The 14472-nt window shown below is 47.3% G+C and overlaps 1 protein-coding gene across 8 annotated transcripts in view; it reads left to right on the forward strand.

Moving 5' to 3' along the window:
• Positions 1–14472, forward strand: part of faf (ubiquitin carboxyl-terminal hydrolase-like faf) — a 607534-nt gene that overhangs the window by 52471 nt on the left and 540591 nt on the right. For all 8 annotated transcript variants that reach the window (XM_072286629.1, XM_072286626.1, XM_072286628.1 and 5 more), the window contains one exon: positions 138–296. In XM_072286629.1, the coding sequence (XP_072142730.1) occupies positions 168–296 (129 nt within the window). In that variant the 5' untranslated portion in view covers positions 138–167. The remainder of the gene's footprint in view (positions 1–137; positions 297–14472) is intronic.

Below are 14472 nucleotides of genomic sequence, written 5' to 3' on the forward strand. Positions count from 1 at the left end.
GTTTATATATTGTACAAATGAAGCAACTACTGTGCATATGGATGCAGTGCAGCTGAATATGCGTCACATCAACTGGTGAAATGCGATTGATGTAATGAAGAGGCAGGATCATTTAGAGTTGCATTGGCCTCCTGTAGAGGCTGTGGCCGGATGGACCCCTCCCAGCCATGACTGCCCGAGGGAACCCCCAGCAGCAGCAGCAGCAGCAGCAGCAGCAGCAGCAGCAGCAGCAGAGCAGTGGTGGAGTTGACCAGGAGCCACCCCCTGCCAGCAGCAGCAGCAGCAGCAACCATGAGGTGAGTTTGGGGCCGCATTATTGGCGTGGCCCGTGTCTAGGTGTTGAATTGGAAGAAATACTTCGCTCCATGTTTGCTTCCATTGTGGGGAAATGAAATAATATTATGGCTTGCAAACATGTTCGGCAAGGTCCGCTTTATTGTCCACCACCTTGGCGGCATGTTGCACAGAGCTAATGACTCGTCCACGGGCGACTGTTTCAACTGTGTAAAGAAATAAAATTTTGCATTGCTATAAGCATGCTCGCAATGCCAGGCATTTCAAACAGTGGTACTCTGGTAGTGTGTGTGTTTACAGAAAGCACATTGCACAGAAAGCAACTAATAAACGTGCGGCACAATCGTGTGATGCAGAAGTACAGTGGCATCTTGTTGATTCGAACTCCAAAGGGACTGGAAATTTGTTCAAATAAAGCAGAGTTTGAGCTAAGAAGAGCATCTAAAATAGCACCCGATCAATTGGGCGGCACAGCGTGCAAAACCAAAAAGGTCGCTGGGCTCGCATTGAAAAAGTCTAGTCTTTCCTCCATCAGTGCGCAACATGTGCTATCAGCAGAAGCCTAGGTTCTGTAGAGAGTCCAAGTGCAATAAGATCACACCTCTGTGGGGTGCAAGGGAAAATGTGCAAGCCGAGAAAGGTGCGGTTGCTTGACATGTCCCCAGCCTCTTGGAGATGGCGGGATCAAGCGCACGCCGAGTCCTATTATTATGGTTTGACGCGTAGCTTGGGGTGACTGGGTGTGTGCCACTGGTAATGTGCCACTCTACAAAGGCTACTGGAGCACAGTGGTAGGGACAGTCAAACACAGCAGCAAAACTGGCAATGGCTTGGCTAACTTTTTACTGGGCGAACCTGTACCCACAAGAGGAAGTTACACTGAAAGCACAACGATAGCTGTGAACACACTCGCCGATCGTGGAAAATCTGATCTGCTGGTCAAACGCATTGACTTTTAGGGCTCATTCACACCGGCGACTGACAGTGGTTGCGCGACCAACTTTGCGACCAGTCGCACATGGCCGCAAACGGTCGCTTTTCTCGAAAAGCGACCGTTTTGGGCCAGTCGCTCTCTGCGTGGTTTTCCAGTTGCACAGCCATGGTCGCAAAACTGATAAACCAATCAGCAGCGCACCAGAAGTGACATTTCATGTGTCTACATCTGGCCTCCTCCCGTGTCGCGGCAAATTCCGCATAGATTCCGAGAGCTTTTGCTGAGAACGATAATCTTCGGGATTGCGACTTGCGGGTCGCGCTCAGCCAGGCTTACCGGTGTGAACATCAGCCGCCTTCGGTTGCTTTTTGATAGCGAGTCGCAAATGGTCGTGCGACCTCCTCAAGTCGCCGGTGTGAATGAGCCATTATATGTGAGTCATTGAAGTTTCCAGAGTAACCGCTGGTGCCCGCATGTCTTCCAGAAAGTACTACACAATTTGCATCGCGCATGCCATCAGGTTAAACAAGCTGTGGTTACAAGACAGAACCACCGATCCATTGCAGTAAGTTCCAATCATGCAGGCGCATATTGTGCTGAGCGATAACATTGAAGTGTGTTGTGTGGGTGAAATGCAGTCCCCGAGAAAAGGGTTCAAAGTTGTGGGCTCACTCTATGTCTCCCCGCACGGCGTCGCCAAGTGTCCCCAGAGAAGTGGAGCTTCACTATGCAGCACGACGGCGTATGGCGATAGACCTACGGCAGGTTCGAACACCGAGCCGAAAGGCCTGGCCGGCTCTGGCCGTACGTATGGGCAATCTCCCAAGAACACGAGACGTCCAGGACAGTTAATGAGTTTATTGATTACAATATGGCCAGCACATGCCAAACTACACCCAAACACACGGAGTACACTCGGTGCCCGCGGTCCCCGATGGCGGGGGAAGGCAGGTTACACGCCGCGTCGAACAATGGTTCGCGCACGCGGGCCAATATGCATTCGCAAACGCTACCTAGCGCTTCCCGTCACCGACAATGGTCTGCGACGGTTCGGACATGCAGAATGTGACGCACCGAGCACCTGCAACTACCGCAAGGGCGGAACGCAGAGCCACTCAGCAAGCCACACTTAAGCAAGCTGACAAAGCACATGAACGTCCCCAGGCCGGGGGCATTGGGGACACAAATACCGTATTTACTCGCATAATGATCGCACTTTTTTTGTCAGAAAAATTGACGCAAATTCAGGGGTGCGATCATTACGCGGGTTAAATTTCCCGCGGAAAAGAAAAAAATTTTTTTTTTCGCCTCGCGTTTGCTGCGGGATGCGAGATTGCGGGTGCGGGACGCCAAAACAAAAATGGCGGCCGGCGGAGCAAGCCGAACGCGCCGAACGCAATTTTTTTTTCTTCTCGTGAGTACATTGCGTGTATTGAAACAGTTTCTTCCGTATCAGTGATGAATAATATCGTTAATATCGGCAAGTTTGCGGCAGTAACGTAGCCATGTCCACTTGGAGGGGACAGAATCAGGTGGGCGCGCTTACCGTATTTACACGATTGTAAGTTGACTCGAATGTAAGTCGACCCCCCCATATCGCGTGACCGAAAAAAAAAATAAGAGAGCATACCCGAGGGCGCATTCGATAACGAAAATTTATTAGTAGCTGACATGGTCACTGGGCTACTCGTCTTCACTAGTGCTGCCATCGTCATCGTTGCTGCGGTCCCACAGCGCGTCGTGGTCCAGCAAAATTTCAAATTTGGCAAACGACCGCACCAGGACATATTGCAGAACAGCAGCCCACGCCAAATGCACCCAACTACACGCAGCCGTCAGGGAGGCTCTTTTGACAGGTCCGGTTGGCGTAATTTCGCAGTCTTCTGCCGTCAGCCACTCGTTGTACTCGCAGCGGAGCAGAACCTTAAAATTAAGGCGAAGGTCCAGGCTTGTTTCATGACCACGTCGCACTTCACTGGCAGGGACCGATCACGAATTTCAGCGACGTACGCCGCAAGCTTAGCCTACAGCTCTGGAAAGCGTCCAGACTTTGGCACGTGGGAAATTTCTCACTTGTCGTCACAGGTGAAAATTTCGCTTCGCTGCAGTCGCCATTCTCGCACCACCCGTTTAGAAACATCGAAATTGCGGCCCGCTGTGCAGTGATTTGTTTCTTCGGCGTAAAGGATGGCAGCCCTCTTGAACGCTGCTGTGAACGAGTGCCGAACGATTAGTGGTCCTGGAGCACTCATGACGACTGGGGAAGCATAGAAGTAGCACGTAGCCGGCAGTCAAGTGGAACGCGTCAAACCAATACCATGCCAATACCAATGCCTTCAAACCGAGAAAGAGAAACCAGCGAGCGGTGTCTGCTCTTCCATGAACTACCGACACTCCCCGCGAGCGCCGCCGTTCTGAGGGTGCCGCCGCAAATGGGAACAGCGGCGCTTCCATCAACTATCGACACCCCCCCATGAGTGTTGCATGCACTGTAAAACTCTCAAAAATGTTGAAAAACCCTTCCGAAAAGCGAACAAACACGCTGGATAGCGAAAAGATATGGGTAGGGCCATAGACCAAACATAATATTCTAACTACATTGAAGCTCCCGTTGGTATCGCTTTTTTTGGCGGGGCCATGTTTCGGTTTCGATTGTAAGTCGACCCCCCAACTTCAGACTTCTAAATTAAAAAAAAGGGGTCGACTTACAATCGTGTAAATACGGTAACTGCCAGTGACATAGAAACACATGGCCGGCATGCTGCGGAAACTTCGGCATCTGTCTTCACTACTATCCTAATACGGCACGTTTCCGCTAAGGGTGGGCGAATATCTTAGCTGTGTTACAAGCGTCGGCGTATGAATAGGGTACACTTTTAACGTATCAGAGTAAACGTGGCTACTATCATTGCCGCGCGCGATTTGTTGCGTGCTCGCGAGTGCAAAAGCCGATGAAAAGAATCGAAATGCGCCTTTATTGTTTTTGTTGACATCAACCATTATAAAGCCAACCCATAATAAAGGCGATTTTGGTTTTACCTCATTTTGTCATGGAAGTGCGGAAAGTGATGAAAGTAATGAAATGAGGCATCTACTTAAGAATGTTTGGTGCGTGCAGGCCGCTTGGCTTGTCTTGAAGAGTCGTTTGCGTAGCATTCGACAGATGGTAAGCGCGATCATTATTAGCTAGAATTAGCACACGACATATCGCTGCGGCAAGTTCGGGGTGCGATCATTACGCGGGAAATTAAAAAAATCGAATTTTGACGACAAAATTTAGGGGTGCGATCATTACGCGAGTGCGATCATTATGCGAGTAAATACGGTAGGTGGTAGCTCACGTACCTTGCAGCTTGCTTCTCGTGACCGGCGCTCGTCCCTTCCACAGCAATTTGTGGTCTCCTCGCTACGCTCACGGCGCGCACGCTCCGATTTCGTGCGCGCCGGACGACCACCGCAGGTTCGAGCACTTCGAGCCGCCATGCGTGCAGGGCACCGCGTCCACGCTACTTTTACTGAGGCAAGGTATGACAGAAAGAGTGAAAGGAAAATAGACAAATTCGGCACACGGATGAGAGACATGGCTCGGTTGATAAAGCGCGTTCGCAACGCAGCCTCTGCAACGCAGCAACCCGGACATTCGGTGACCAGAGGCTGATTAGGCCCCTGGCCCCACGTTGGGCGCCAATTTCTGGTCTCCTCGCTACGCTCACGGCGCGCACGCTCCGATTTAGTGCGCGCCGGACGATCACCGCGGGTTCGAGCACTCCGAGTCGCCATGCGTGCAGGGCACCGCGTGCGCGCCTGCTCCGGCCCGCTCCGTGTGCCGACGCGCAGCTGCGAGCGTACGCGCCCCGCCGACCCCAGCTTAGGAAAAGGCAAGACCGTGCGCGCAGCAAGGGAGACCCTAGGCAAAGCCAGGGTGTCTACCAACCGGGAAAACAGGGAAAACCGGGAATTCTCAGGGATCTTGAGTAGTCTGGAAAAACTCAGGGAATACTCAGGGAATTTGTGCCTCTATCAGGGAAAATTAGCTGCAATTTTATTGAAATGGTAGAAAGTCGAGGTAATGCTGGCTCGAGTAACAGACAGTAATCGTAATGAATCGTCTTTGACGCTCTGCCGTCGGCTAGAGGAGTTGCCACTGTACAATCAACGACCAACTGATACAATCATGTAAATACGGTACACAAGATATGTCAGATGCAAGGATTGGCAAGAAGCACTACTGCCTAAACAGAGCCCTTGAAACACAAGGGCCTGGAGGCATGTGCTATACAAAACTATCACAGTGACATCCTCTAGAGAGAGGATGCGCTACGAATTTGTTGGGCTTATAACATGCACAGGGTGCCTACCAAGTTGACATTTCCTAATTCCCCGAGTTTTCCAGGTTTTCCCTGAGTGGCATTGCAAACCTCCCTATGCGACACATAACTTTGTTTTATGTCAAGACAGGCTGACACCATGTCGCCCGATGCTGTCACTCTCTAGTAAGCATGTTAAAAAATAAAAAATGACTTAATCCAGTTTTTATGGTAAGGGGTAGTGTTTATTTTATACCCCTGTCACACAGCAAATCTAACGTCATATCCAACAAATGATACTTGTTTCGATTATTGTCATTATCACGGCACACTGTCACACAGCGAAAACTAATGTCATTTGAAAATGGTGACAATGACGATAGTAAAAAAAAAGACGTGCAAAAATGGCCTCAAATCCACTTTTGTCCAGTAATTATTTTCCAGTATGCTAAATTCCACTGGAATATGTGAGCGTCTCTTTCACACCATGGTGTTCAATCACTAACTTGTCGACATTGCCAATGAAGTCGAGTCAAGCTATGCCGAAGATAAGGCAAGCTACATGATTTTTGAAAAGCACGATAGGCATGGTCCACTACATCTGCTAAAGAGGAACAAGAACGGCAGTTGCATGTCATCGCCGTTCTGATGTGCATGCGGGCTCCTAACATCCACATTCTTGGTGCGTGTCACAGGAAAACATGTGCACGCATTTACGTCAAGTCAATCAAACTGGCCGCGGCCGATGCTCCGATGCGAACCAACACAACTGCCGCAGCGAAAGCTAAAGACGGCTGTCTAGTCACTGAATTGAAAGTAGCTTTCTGTAATCACACACTGTGATGTACTTCAATATCGCTAAAGTAATAATTAGGCTCCTAATACCCACATTCTTGGCGCGTGTCACAGGAAAACGTGCATGCATTTACGTCAAGTCAATCGAACTGGCCGCGGCCGATGCTCCGATGCGAACCAACACGACTGCCGCAGCGAAAGCTAAAGACGGCTGTCTAGTCACTGAATTGAGAGTAGCTTTCTGTAATCACACACTGTGATGCACTTCAATATTGCTAAAGTAATAATTAGGTAATAAAATTGATCGAATAATAATTATTTTTTGTTAAACAAAAGAAGAACCATGTACTCTTTACCAACTTGACCGGTACGCTCGTGGTGTCGAAGATACACATTCGGTTCCAAAACAAATGGGAATGAATTTGGCAAACTCATTCGTTTGTAAATGCCATTTTCGATGAATGTCATTATGTTTTACCGTGTGACAGCAAACAAATGGCATTATCAGCGAATGTCACTCGTTGTACATGACATTAGATTTGCCGTGTAACAGGGGTATTATTCAAAAAGAAAACAGAAGGGAAGGGTTAGTGCAATGCAGAGAAAATAAAACTCCTTTGAAAAAAATGATAAGACCCATTGCAAATCGAGTAGAAAATTCTCAAATACAAATAAAAGAAAAGATGCATACAGAAGCAAATATCTTCAAATATGAGCTATTTCTATCAACTGATAGCAAACTCAATGGTATAAAGCCCGAACTTTGTCACAAGTGAGATACTTTGTCAAAATCTGTTTGAACTGTCCTGACATACTCACACCACACAGAACGTCTCAGTGTTGCAGTTCATCATCATCATCATCAGCCTGATTACGCCCACTGCAGGGCAAAGGCCTCTCCCATACTTCTCCAACTACCCCGGTCATGTACTAATTGTGGCCATGTTGACCCTCCAAACTTCCTAATCTCATCTGCCCACCTAACTTTCTGTCGCCCCCTGCTACGCTTCCCTTCCCTCGGAATCCAGTCCGTAACCCTTAATGACCATCGGTTATCTTCCCTCCTCATTACATGTCCTGCCCATGCCCATTTCTTTTTCTTGATTTCAACTAAGATGTCATTAACGCGCGTTTGTTCCCTCACCCAATCTGCTCTTTTCTTATCCCTTAACGTTACACCTATCATTTTTCTTTCCATAGCTCGTTGCGTCGTCCTCAATTTAAGTAGAACCCTTTTCGTAAGCCTCCAGGTTTCTGCCCCGTACGTGAGTACTGGTAAGACACAGCTGTTATACACTTTTCTCTTGAGGGATAATGGCAACCTGCTGTTCATGATCTGCGAATGCCTGCCAAACGCACCCCAGCCCATTCTTATTCTTCTGATTATTTCACTCTCATGATCTGGATCAGCAGTCACTACCTGTCCTAAGTAGATGTATTCTCTTACCACTTCCAGTGCCTCGCTACCTATCGTAAACTGCTGTTCCCTTCCGAGACTGTTAAACATTACTTTAGTTTTCTGCAGATTCATTTTTAGTCCCACCCTTCTGCTCTGCCTCTCCAGATCAGTGAGCATGCATTGCAGTTGGTCCCCTGAGTTACTAAGCAAGGCAATATCATCAGCGAAGCGCAAGTTACTAAGGTATTCTCCATTTACTCTTATCCCCAATTCTTCCCAATCCAGGTCTCTGAATACCTCCTGTAAACACGCTGTGAATAGCATTGGAGAGATCGTATCTCCCTGCCTGACGCCTTTCTTTATTGGGATTTTGTTGCTTTCTTTATGGAGGAGTACAGTGGCTGTGGAGCCGCTATAGATATCTTTCAGTATTTTTACATACGGCTCGTCTACACCCTGATTCCGCAATGCCTCCATGACTGCTGAGGTTTCGACTGAATCAAACGCTTTCTCGTAATCAATGAAAGCTATATATAATGGTTGGTTATATTCCGCACATTTCTCTATCACCTGATTGATAGTGTGAATATGATCTATTGTTGAGTAGCCTTTACGGAATCCTGCCTGGTCCTTTGGTTGACGGAAGTCTAAGGTGTTCCGGATTCTATTTGCAATTACCTTAGTAAATACTTTGTAGGCAACGGACAGTAAGCTGATCGGTCTATAATTTTTCAAGTCTTTGGCGTCCCCTTTCTTATGGATTAGGATTATGTTAGCGTTCTTCCAAGATTCCGGTACGCTCGAGGTCTTGAGGCATTGCGTATAGAGGCTGGCCAGTTTTTCTAGAACAATCTGCCCACCATCCTTCAGCAAATCTGCTGTTACCTGATCCTCCCCAGCTGCCTTCCCCCTTTGCATAGCTCCCAAGGCTTTCTTTACTTCTTCCGGCGTTACTTCTGGGATATCGAATTCCTCTAGATTATTCTCTCTTCCATTATCATCGTGGGTGCCACTCGTACTGTATAAATCTCTATAGAACTCCTCAGCCACTTGAACTATCTCATCCATATTAGTAATGATATTGCCGGCTTTGTCTCTTAGCGCATACATCTGATTCTTGCCAATTCCTAGTTTCTTCTTCACTGCTTTTAGGCTTCCTCCGTTCCTGAGAGCTTGTTCAATTCTATCCATGTTATGCTTCCTTATGTCAGCTGTCTTACGCTTGTTGATTGTTGTTAACTGCAACGCTTGTTAACGAACGCAATCAACAAGCGTTGCAGTTCACTGCTTTAAAAAGTTTATTTCGGTTTGGATGAGGGACACCTGCACTCCGTTGTCAGCCAACACTTCTTTTCTTTTTGAGCTCCAAGTTCCTTCATGGGTTTCGTGTGGGTTTCCTTTGTAGCAATTGCTACAATTAGGTGGATGTCTCATTTCCCCTTAAGGGGGGACGCGGGGATCAAATATGGAAAAACGACCCAAAAATCACTTTTTAGAAAGTTGCAGATTCCGAATCTTTGACCCCTTTTCTATAAGTTTTCCAAGTATTTCCACTGAAAACGACTGCTAAGTACCATAAATAAATATATACACCAGGCAATACAGCGAAAATTTCGTGAAAATTGGTGGAAAAGTCGCGGTTTTCGAGCGCCCCTAGCTCCGGAACGGCAGTACGCGGCGCGGCCGTGCTGTTACCGTTGAAAAGCGCGCCTCTTCGCCTTTTGACGCCCCTCTTTCATTTCCTGATAGAGAGAAGGGCAAGCATAAAAACATAAAAAGTCTGAAGGTCGCGGAGCTGCTTGTTACGGCCGCCGATTGGCTTGCTCCGTCACGTGCGTTCTATGAGCCGCCCCATTGGCCAGGTCTGGAAGCGAGCTGCTGCGGCGTCTGCTTCTCCCGTTTCTTCGCGCGCTGGCTGCTGCGCCTTTGTTTACGTGTTAGATATTCGAGGTACACTGCCGCTTCATCGCTTTATTCCGATTTGAGTTTTCTATTTCATTTTGTGGTTTCGAGCATGACTGGGCGGACGTGGACGACGAAATACGCGACCAAGCACCGCTTCGGCAGCCGCAAGCGCAAGCCGCCGAACATCCGAACGATAAGTAGTCCTAGCAGAGATGTGTCCGCGCGCTAGCTTGCAAGAGAGACTGTCGACGCATTGCCGGGCAGTTCGCAGGCTGTTGCAGCCTTGAGCTCCAATGGTGATGATACCAAACTAATAACGGCCGTTTCCGATGCTTCCGGGCCTGCGACGTCCCGTAAATACTCCGCGACGTACCCCGATTGTGCCACCGCCGTCACCGAGATGAACGACGAAAGTGCGGTCCAAGCGCGTGCGTCTGCCGGCCGTGAAAACGAACCGTGCATCAGCAACGGTTGCACCATACAGTCGCATCTTGAGTCACAATTCATCTTGTCGGAGGTGTTGAATATGACCGCCGCCACTGTCCGTGCGTCACTTGGTTCTGTGCCGGCAACCGAACGGAAGATAGGGTTTACGGCGGGAGGAGCATGCTTGGTGGTGACGGACTCAAGCGAGTCGAGCGGCTGAGAAAGATGCCTTGAGCAAGAAGAAGGTACAAAAAGCACATGAAAGCAAGCATAAAAGATCCAAGAAGCCAAGAGATCAACCGGACACCTGCACCTACAAGGCCGGTGGTTTCTACTCGAATAAACATGGCTCAAAACTTCGGACACCTTTTTCTCAAAACTTTTTTCTACCACTAAGGTCAATTTGCAAAGCCAATATCTCAGCCACTGTTATGAATATTTTTACACCGTTTGTTTTGTTACACTCATTGTGCACCACTGCACACAGTGACATGTTTTGTTTTCAAAATAGTTGCTTCAATAATTTGTTATCTATTGTTTTCACAGTCGAGATTTTCATGCAACTGAGGTAGCTACCAAAGAATGAGAATATAAAAAAAATCTGCTAGGCTAAAAATATTACAGGAATGTCACTGTGTGGAGGATACATATAGGAGTGCTATCAATGTTTGCTTGAACTCCTACCATCAATATACAGGTGTGCAGGCATTTTGCAAAAATGAAAGCAGAAAAATTTTGTAAACAAAAAAGTACTTCAGATATTGCAGTCATATTTTCACAGTTTTGTTTATGTGATGTTATTAACACCTGTGCAAAATTTCATCAAAATCGCCTGGTAAATAAAAAAGTTTGCTTTGATCCCCATGTCCCCCCTTAATTAATTACTTTTCTCCTCTTGCTGGTTTCTGCAGAACTACTACGTCAAATTCTTGCCTTTGCTTCGAGTTGTTGACAAATTCGACTTCACCGTGCCATCTGCTAGCCACCTGGTTAGCTCAGACAGTAGAGTGGCTGCCCCGGGAAGGTTAGAGTCCCAGACCAGCACGAATTTTTCTTCAATTGCGAGGCTCTTTTACTTTTTGATAAACCCGTATGGGTTTTCTGTGTAGCAATTGATACGACTGGGTGGATGCCTCAATTTCCTTTAATTAAGTTAATTTAAGTAAGCAGCGGCACGCTTCCTTTCCTGTTCATTTGTCAATGTGTAGGTCCTTTCTGTTCTCGTCCTGCTTCCGCAGCGCATTTGCCTTACGGACCATTTGAAGCATCCTTTTCGTCAGCTGTACAGTCAATGTCCAATTTTTCGACTCCCTAAGGGCCGTGAAAGCATCCGAAAAATCAGGCAGTTCGGAAAAATGAATGAATGCCTTTTACTACCTTAAGGGCTCAAATTGCCACAGGCACATCTGAAAAACCTCTGAATGCCTGCCAGGCATATTGGTGCTCGTACCGTCACAGGAGATGACAGGTGCATGCATGATTAATTAAGGAATGCATACTGCGTCCCGTGACGATTACCCCTTCCCACGCTTGTTATGCTTAAGGGGAGATGTGGGTCCCAAAACCAACTTTGTTAATTTTAGTGTGAACGGGATGATATTGAACAGTATTGTTCAGCTTTTTCTGCCGATTGCAAATATCTAATTAGATTTTGTATATCTTCATTAGAACAAATGATGAAAATTTTTAATACAGAAATTCAATCAATTTCTTACGGGACTTTTCAAAAACTTAACTTTGTCAAGAGGAAAAACAAAGTATACGGCCAGAACGCCAGAGAGTAGCTCTAGCCGGTGATGCTATTTTTATTGTTCTCAGTGCAATTATAATGCAAAAATACCAGATGTAAACATAATTTCAATATCTTTGCTAATTTTCATTTGTATTTAGTGGCAATTAAAATTTAGCCGGCAACTTTAGAAATAAATAAATAGCATCACCGGCTAGATCTATTCGACACAAATATATTGATACCAAACATTTTGCTGGTACTTAGAAAGAACATATGAAGATCCCCCGTAAGGCAGTGTGCGGTGTCCAAAAAAATGAAGCTGAGAAAAACGAGTTTGAACTTTCAGTTCACTATAACTTTTAATGGACTAACAATATGGCAATATAAATTGCACCACCATGTAGCCCTGTCTTTCAGCAACAAGTTCATGACATATATATGGCCATTTTGCAAAAATAACATTGAGATATTGGTTGCAAAATCATGCATAGTCACTGAAAGCAATGCCAGAAAGCTAGCACCACGAGCTTCACATTCCTATTTTAGTTCCTTGTTGTACAGAAGGCACACAAATGGCATCCCTATGCAAATAAAGTTGCGCAGAGTTCATGGCCACAACAAAATATGTCCTTTCCACAAAGTTTATGGCTACAACAAAAATTTTTAATCAAATCCCAGTGGTGGTCACCATATTTCAATGGAGCTGAAATGCAAAAAAGTTCCTGTGTTTGTGTTGTAGCGCTTCCCAAGTGGTCAAAATTGGTCCAGGATCATATCACGATTTTGGAACGTAAAATCCCAGAACTCAAATTTAAAAAAAAAAAAAATATCTCTTGCACACACTCACAATTGTGCATTCAGCAAAAGGTCACACCTATACCTATAAAAGCCCAGGACTGTAGGCAGAGTCTGTTGGTGGCTTGTGCCTCTTTGCAAGCTTGTTTATCAAAGCATTTCTGTTTGTGTGATCCTTGTTGGACATGTGAAGCCTCCGACGATCCTTTCGCGCATGCCACACGTGGAGCACTCCAGCACAAGCTTGGCACAGAGCTCGTACTCCTTGGCGTGGTCCTTCGTAAGCATCAGCGTTTTCTTGGCGCACACGGGACACGGCATAAGTCCAAAAAAGTCTTGCACCACGGATAAATCCACGATCGCAAGTTCAGTTCCGTTCCGCTGTCGCTGACGTCCTCTTTCGTGTCAACACCCAGCAGCTCAAACTTTCGCTCCGTTGCAGACTGAGACGCCAGGCGCGTTTGTGCCTTATCGGCGATCGCTGCGCGCTTGCTTCTTTCATCGGTCGTGAAGAAAACGTATCTACACGGTCTGCGCCAACACGCGAGGTGTGGGTGGACGAAGTGTTGATGCTAGACGTACTGGGTTGCAGCTCGGAACTCGATCCGGCAGAATCTTCAGGCAGACCAGCAACCGGCAACTCCGGGTACACGACAGGCTTATCCGTCTTCTGTCGCGCATTCCACGGCCGCCTTCGCGCCTTGCCGAACGCTTGACGCGTAGTAGTCTTCATACGACGGTGTCCTCCAGCCATTCGGGCAGCGAAAAAGACACTTTATCGAACGTTGTCGAGCAGCGAGCGGCCGAACGTTTACAGCGGCGCGATGAAACCACACAAACACGCAGCGCGCACGAGAGCGACCAGCCTGTCGGGAACGCGGGAATCGGCACTCAAACGGCGCCACACCAATAGGAGCGAGGCGCGCGGGGGGCGTGCGTGCTTTGGCCAATCAGCGGCACGGGCGCATCCTTCAGAAATGACGCGATAGCGTCGGTTCCTCTCACCTACGCCATATTGAACCGGCACAAAATACGCACAAAGAAAGCAGCTTCCAAACAAGCTCAAAATGGCGCCCGCCGGCCAACGTGTTCGCGAATGACGACGGCGCGAAGTTCGAACATTTTTGGCGATTTTTTGCTAATTCCGCGGCCACCCTGGCCCGTATAACTGTGTTTTTTTATTATTTTCCGATTAAATTTAGGTTCTAGATTTCGCAGAGGGATTCTTGAATGTATAAACGTAGCGAAAACGCACTTTTCCAAAAATCGACTTTTTTGCGATTTTTTGACATTTCAAGACCCGCGTCTCCCCTTAACCGCGTCACATTACTGTAATGACGCGAAGCTAACTTTTGGACACCAGCATTATGCAATGCACCGTGCTTTCCGAGCTTCGAAGCTAGTCGCGAGGGCCACAAAGGGGGAGTCGGTGCCATTGCTGACAGTGGGGAATTCTTTCAATGAAAAACACAGCACCGAATGGCAAGAAGCTTAACAGCAAACATCAAAGCAGCTAGGTCTAGCGTTGCTGTGATGGTGGTTACAGCTGCCAGCGGATCTATCTACGTGCGGGAGCACTGGCTCGAGGCAGCGAGGTAATCAAAATGGCAGGGTTGGCGGCATTGATTAACGCCGCTTCGGACCAGCGGTCATGACAAAAAAGTCCAGAAAATTGGACGGAGAAGGGTCCTTGCATCCGAAATTTCAAATGTCTTGTACATTGACTCTATGAGGTACGTGGTGGTGCCGTGAGGCTGACAGAATTATTGGCCGTCTGGAAAGTCGGTCGTTGACTGTACACTGGCAACTCCTCCAGCTGACAACATGGCGTCAACGTAGATCTGTTACGATTCCTCTCTGTTACTCTTTGTTCCCTTTCAATAAA

The sequence above is a fragment of the Dermacentor andersoni genome, chromosome 2 (assembly GCF_023375885.2).
Source record: "Dermacentor andersoni chromosome 2, qqDerAnde1_hic_scaffold, whole genome shotgun sequence".
Classification (NCBI taxonomy): domain Eukaryota; kingdom Metazoa; phylum Arthropoda; class Arachnida; order Ixodida; family Ixodidae; genus Dermacentor; species Dermacentor andersoni.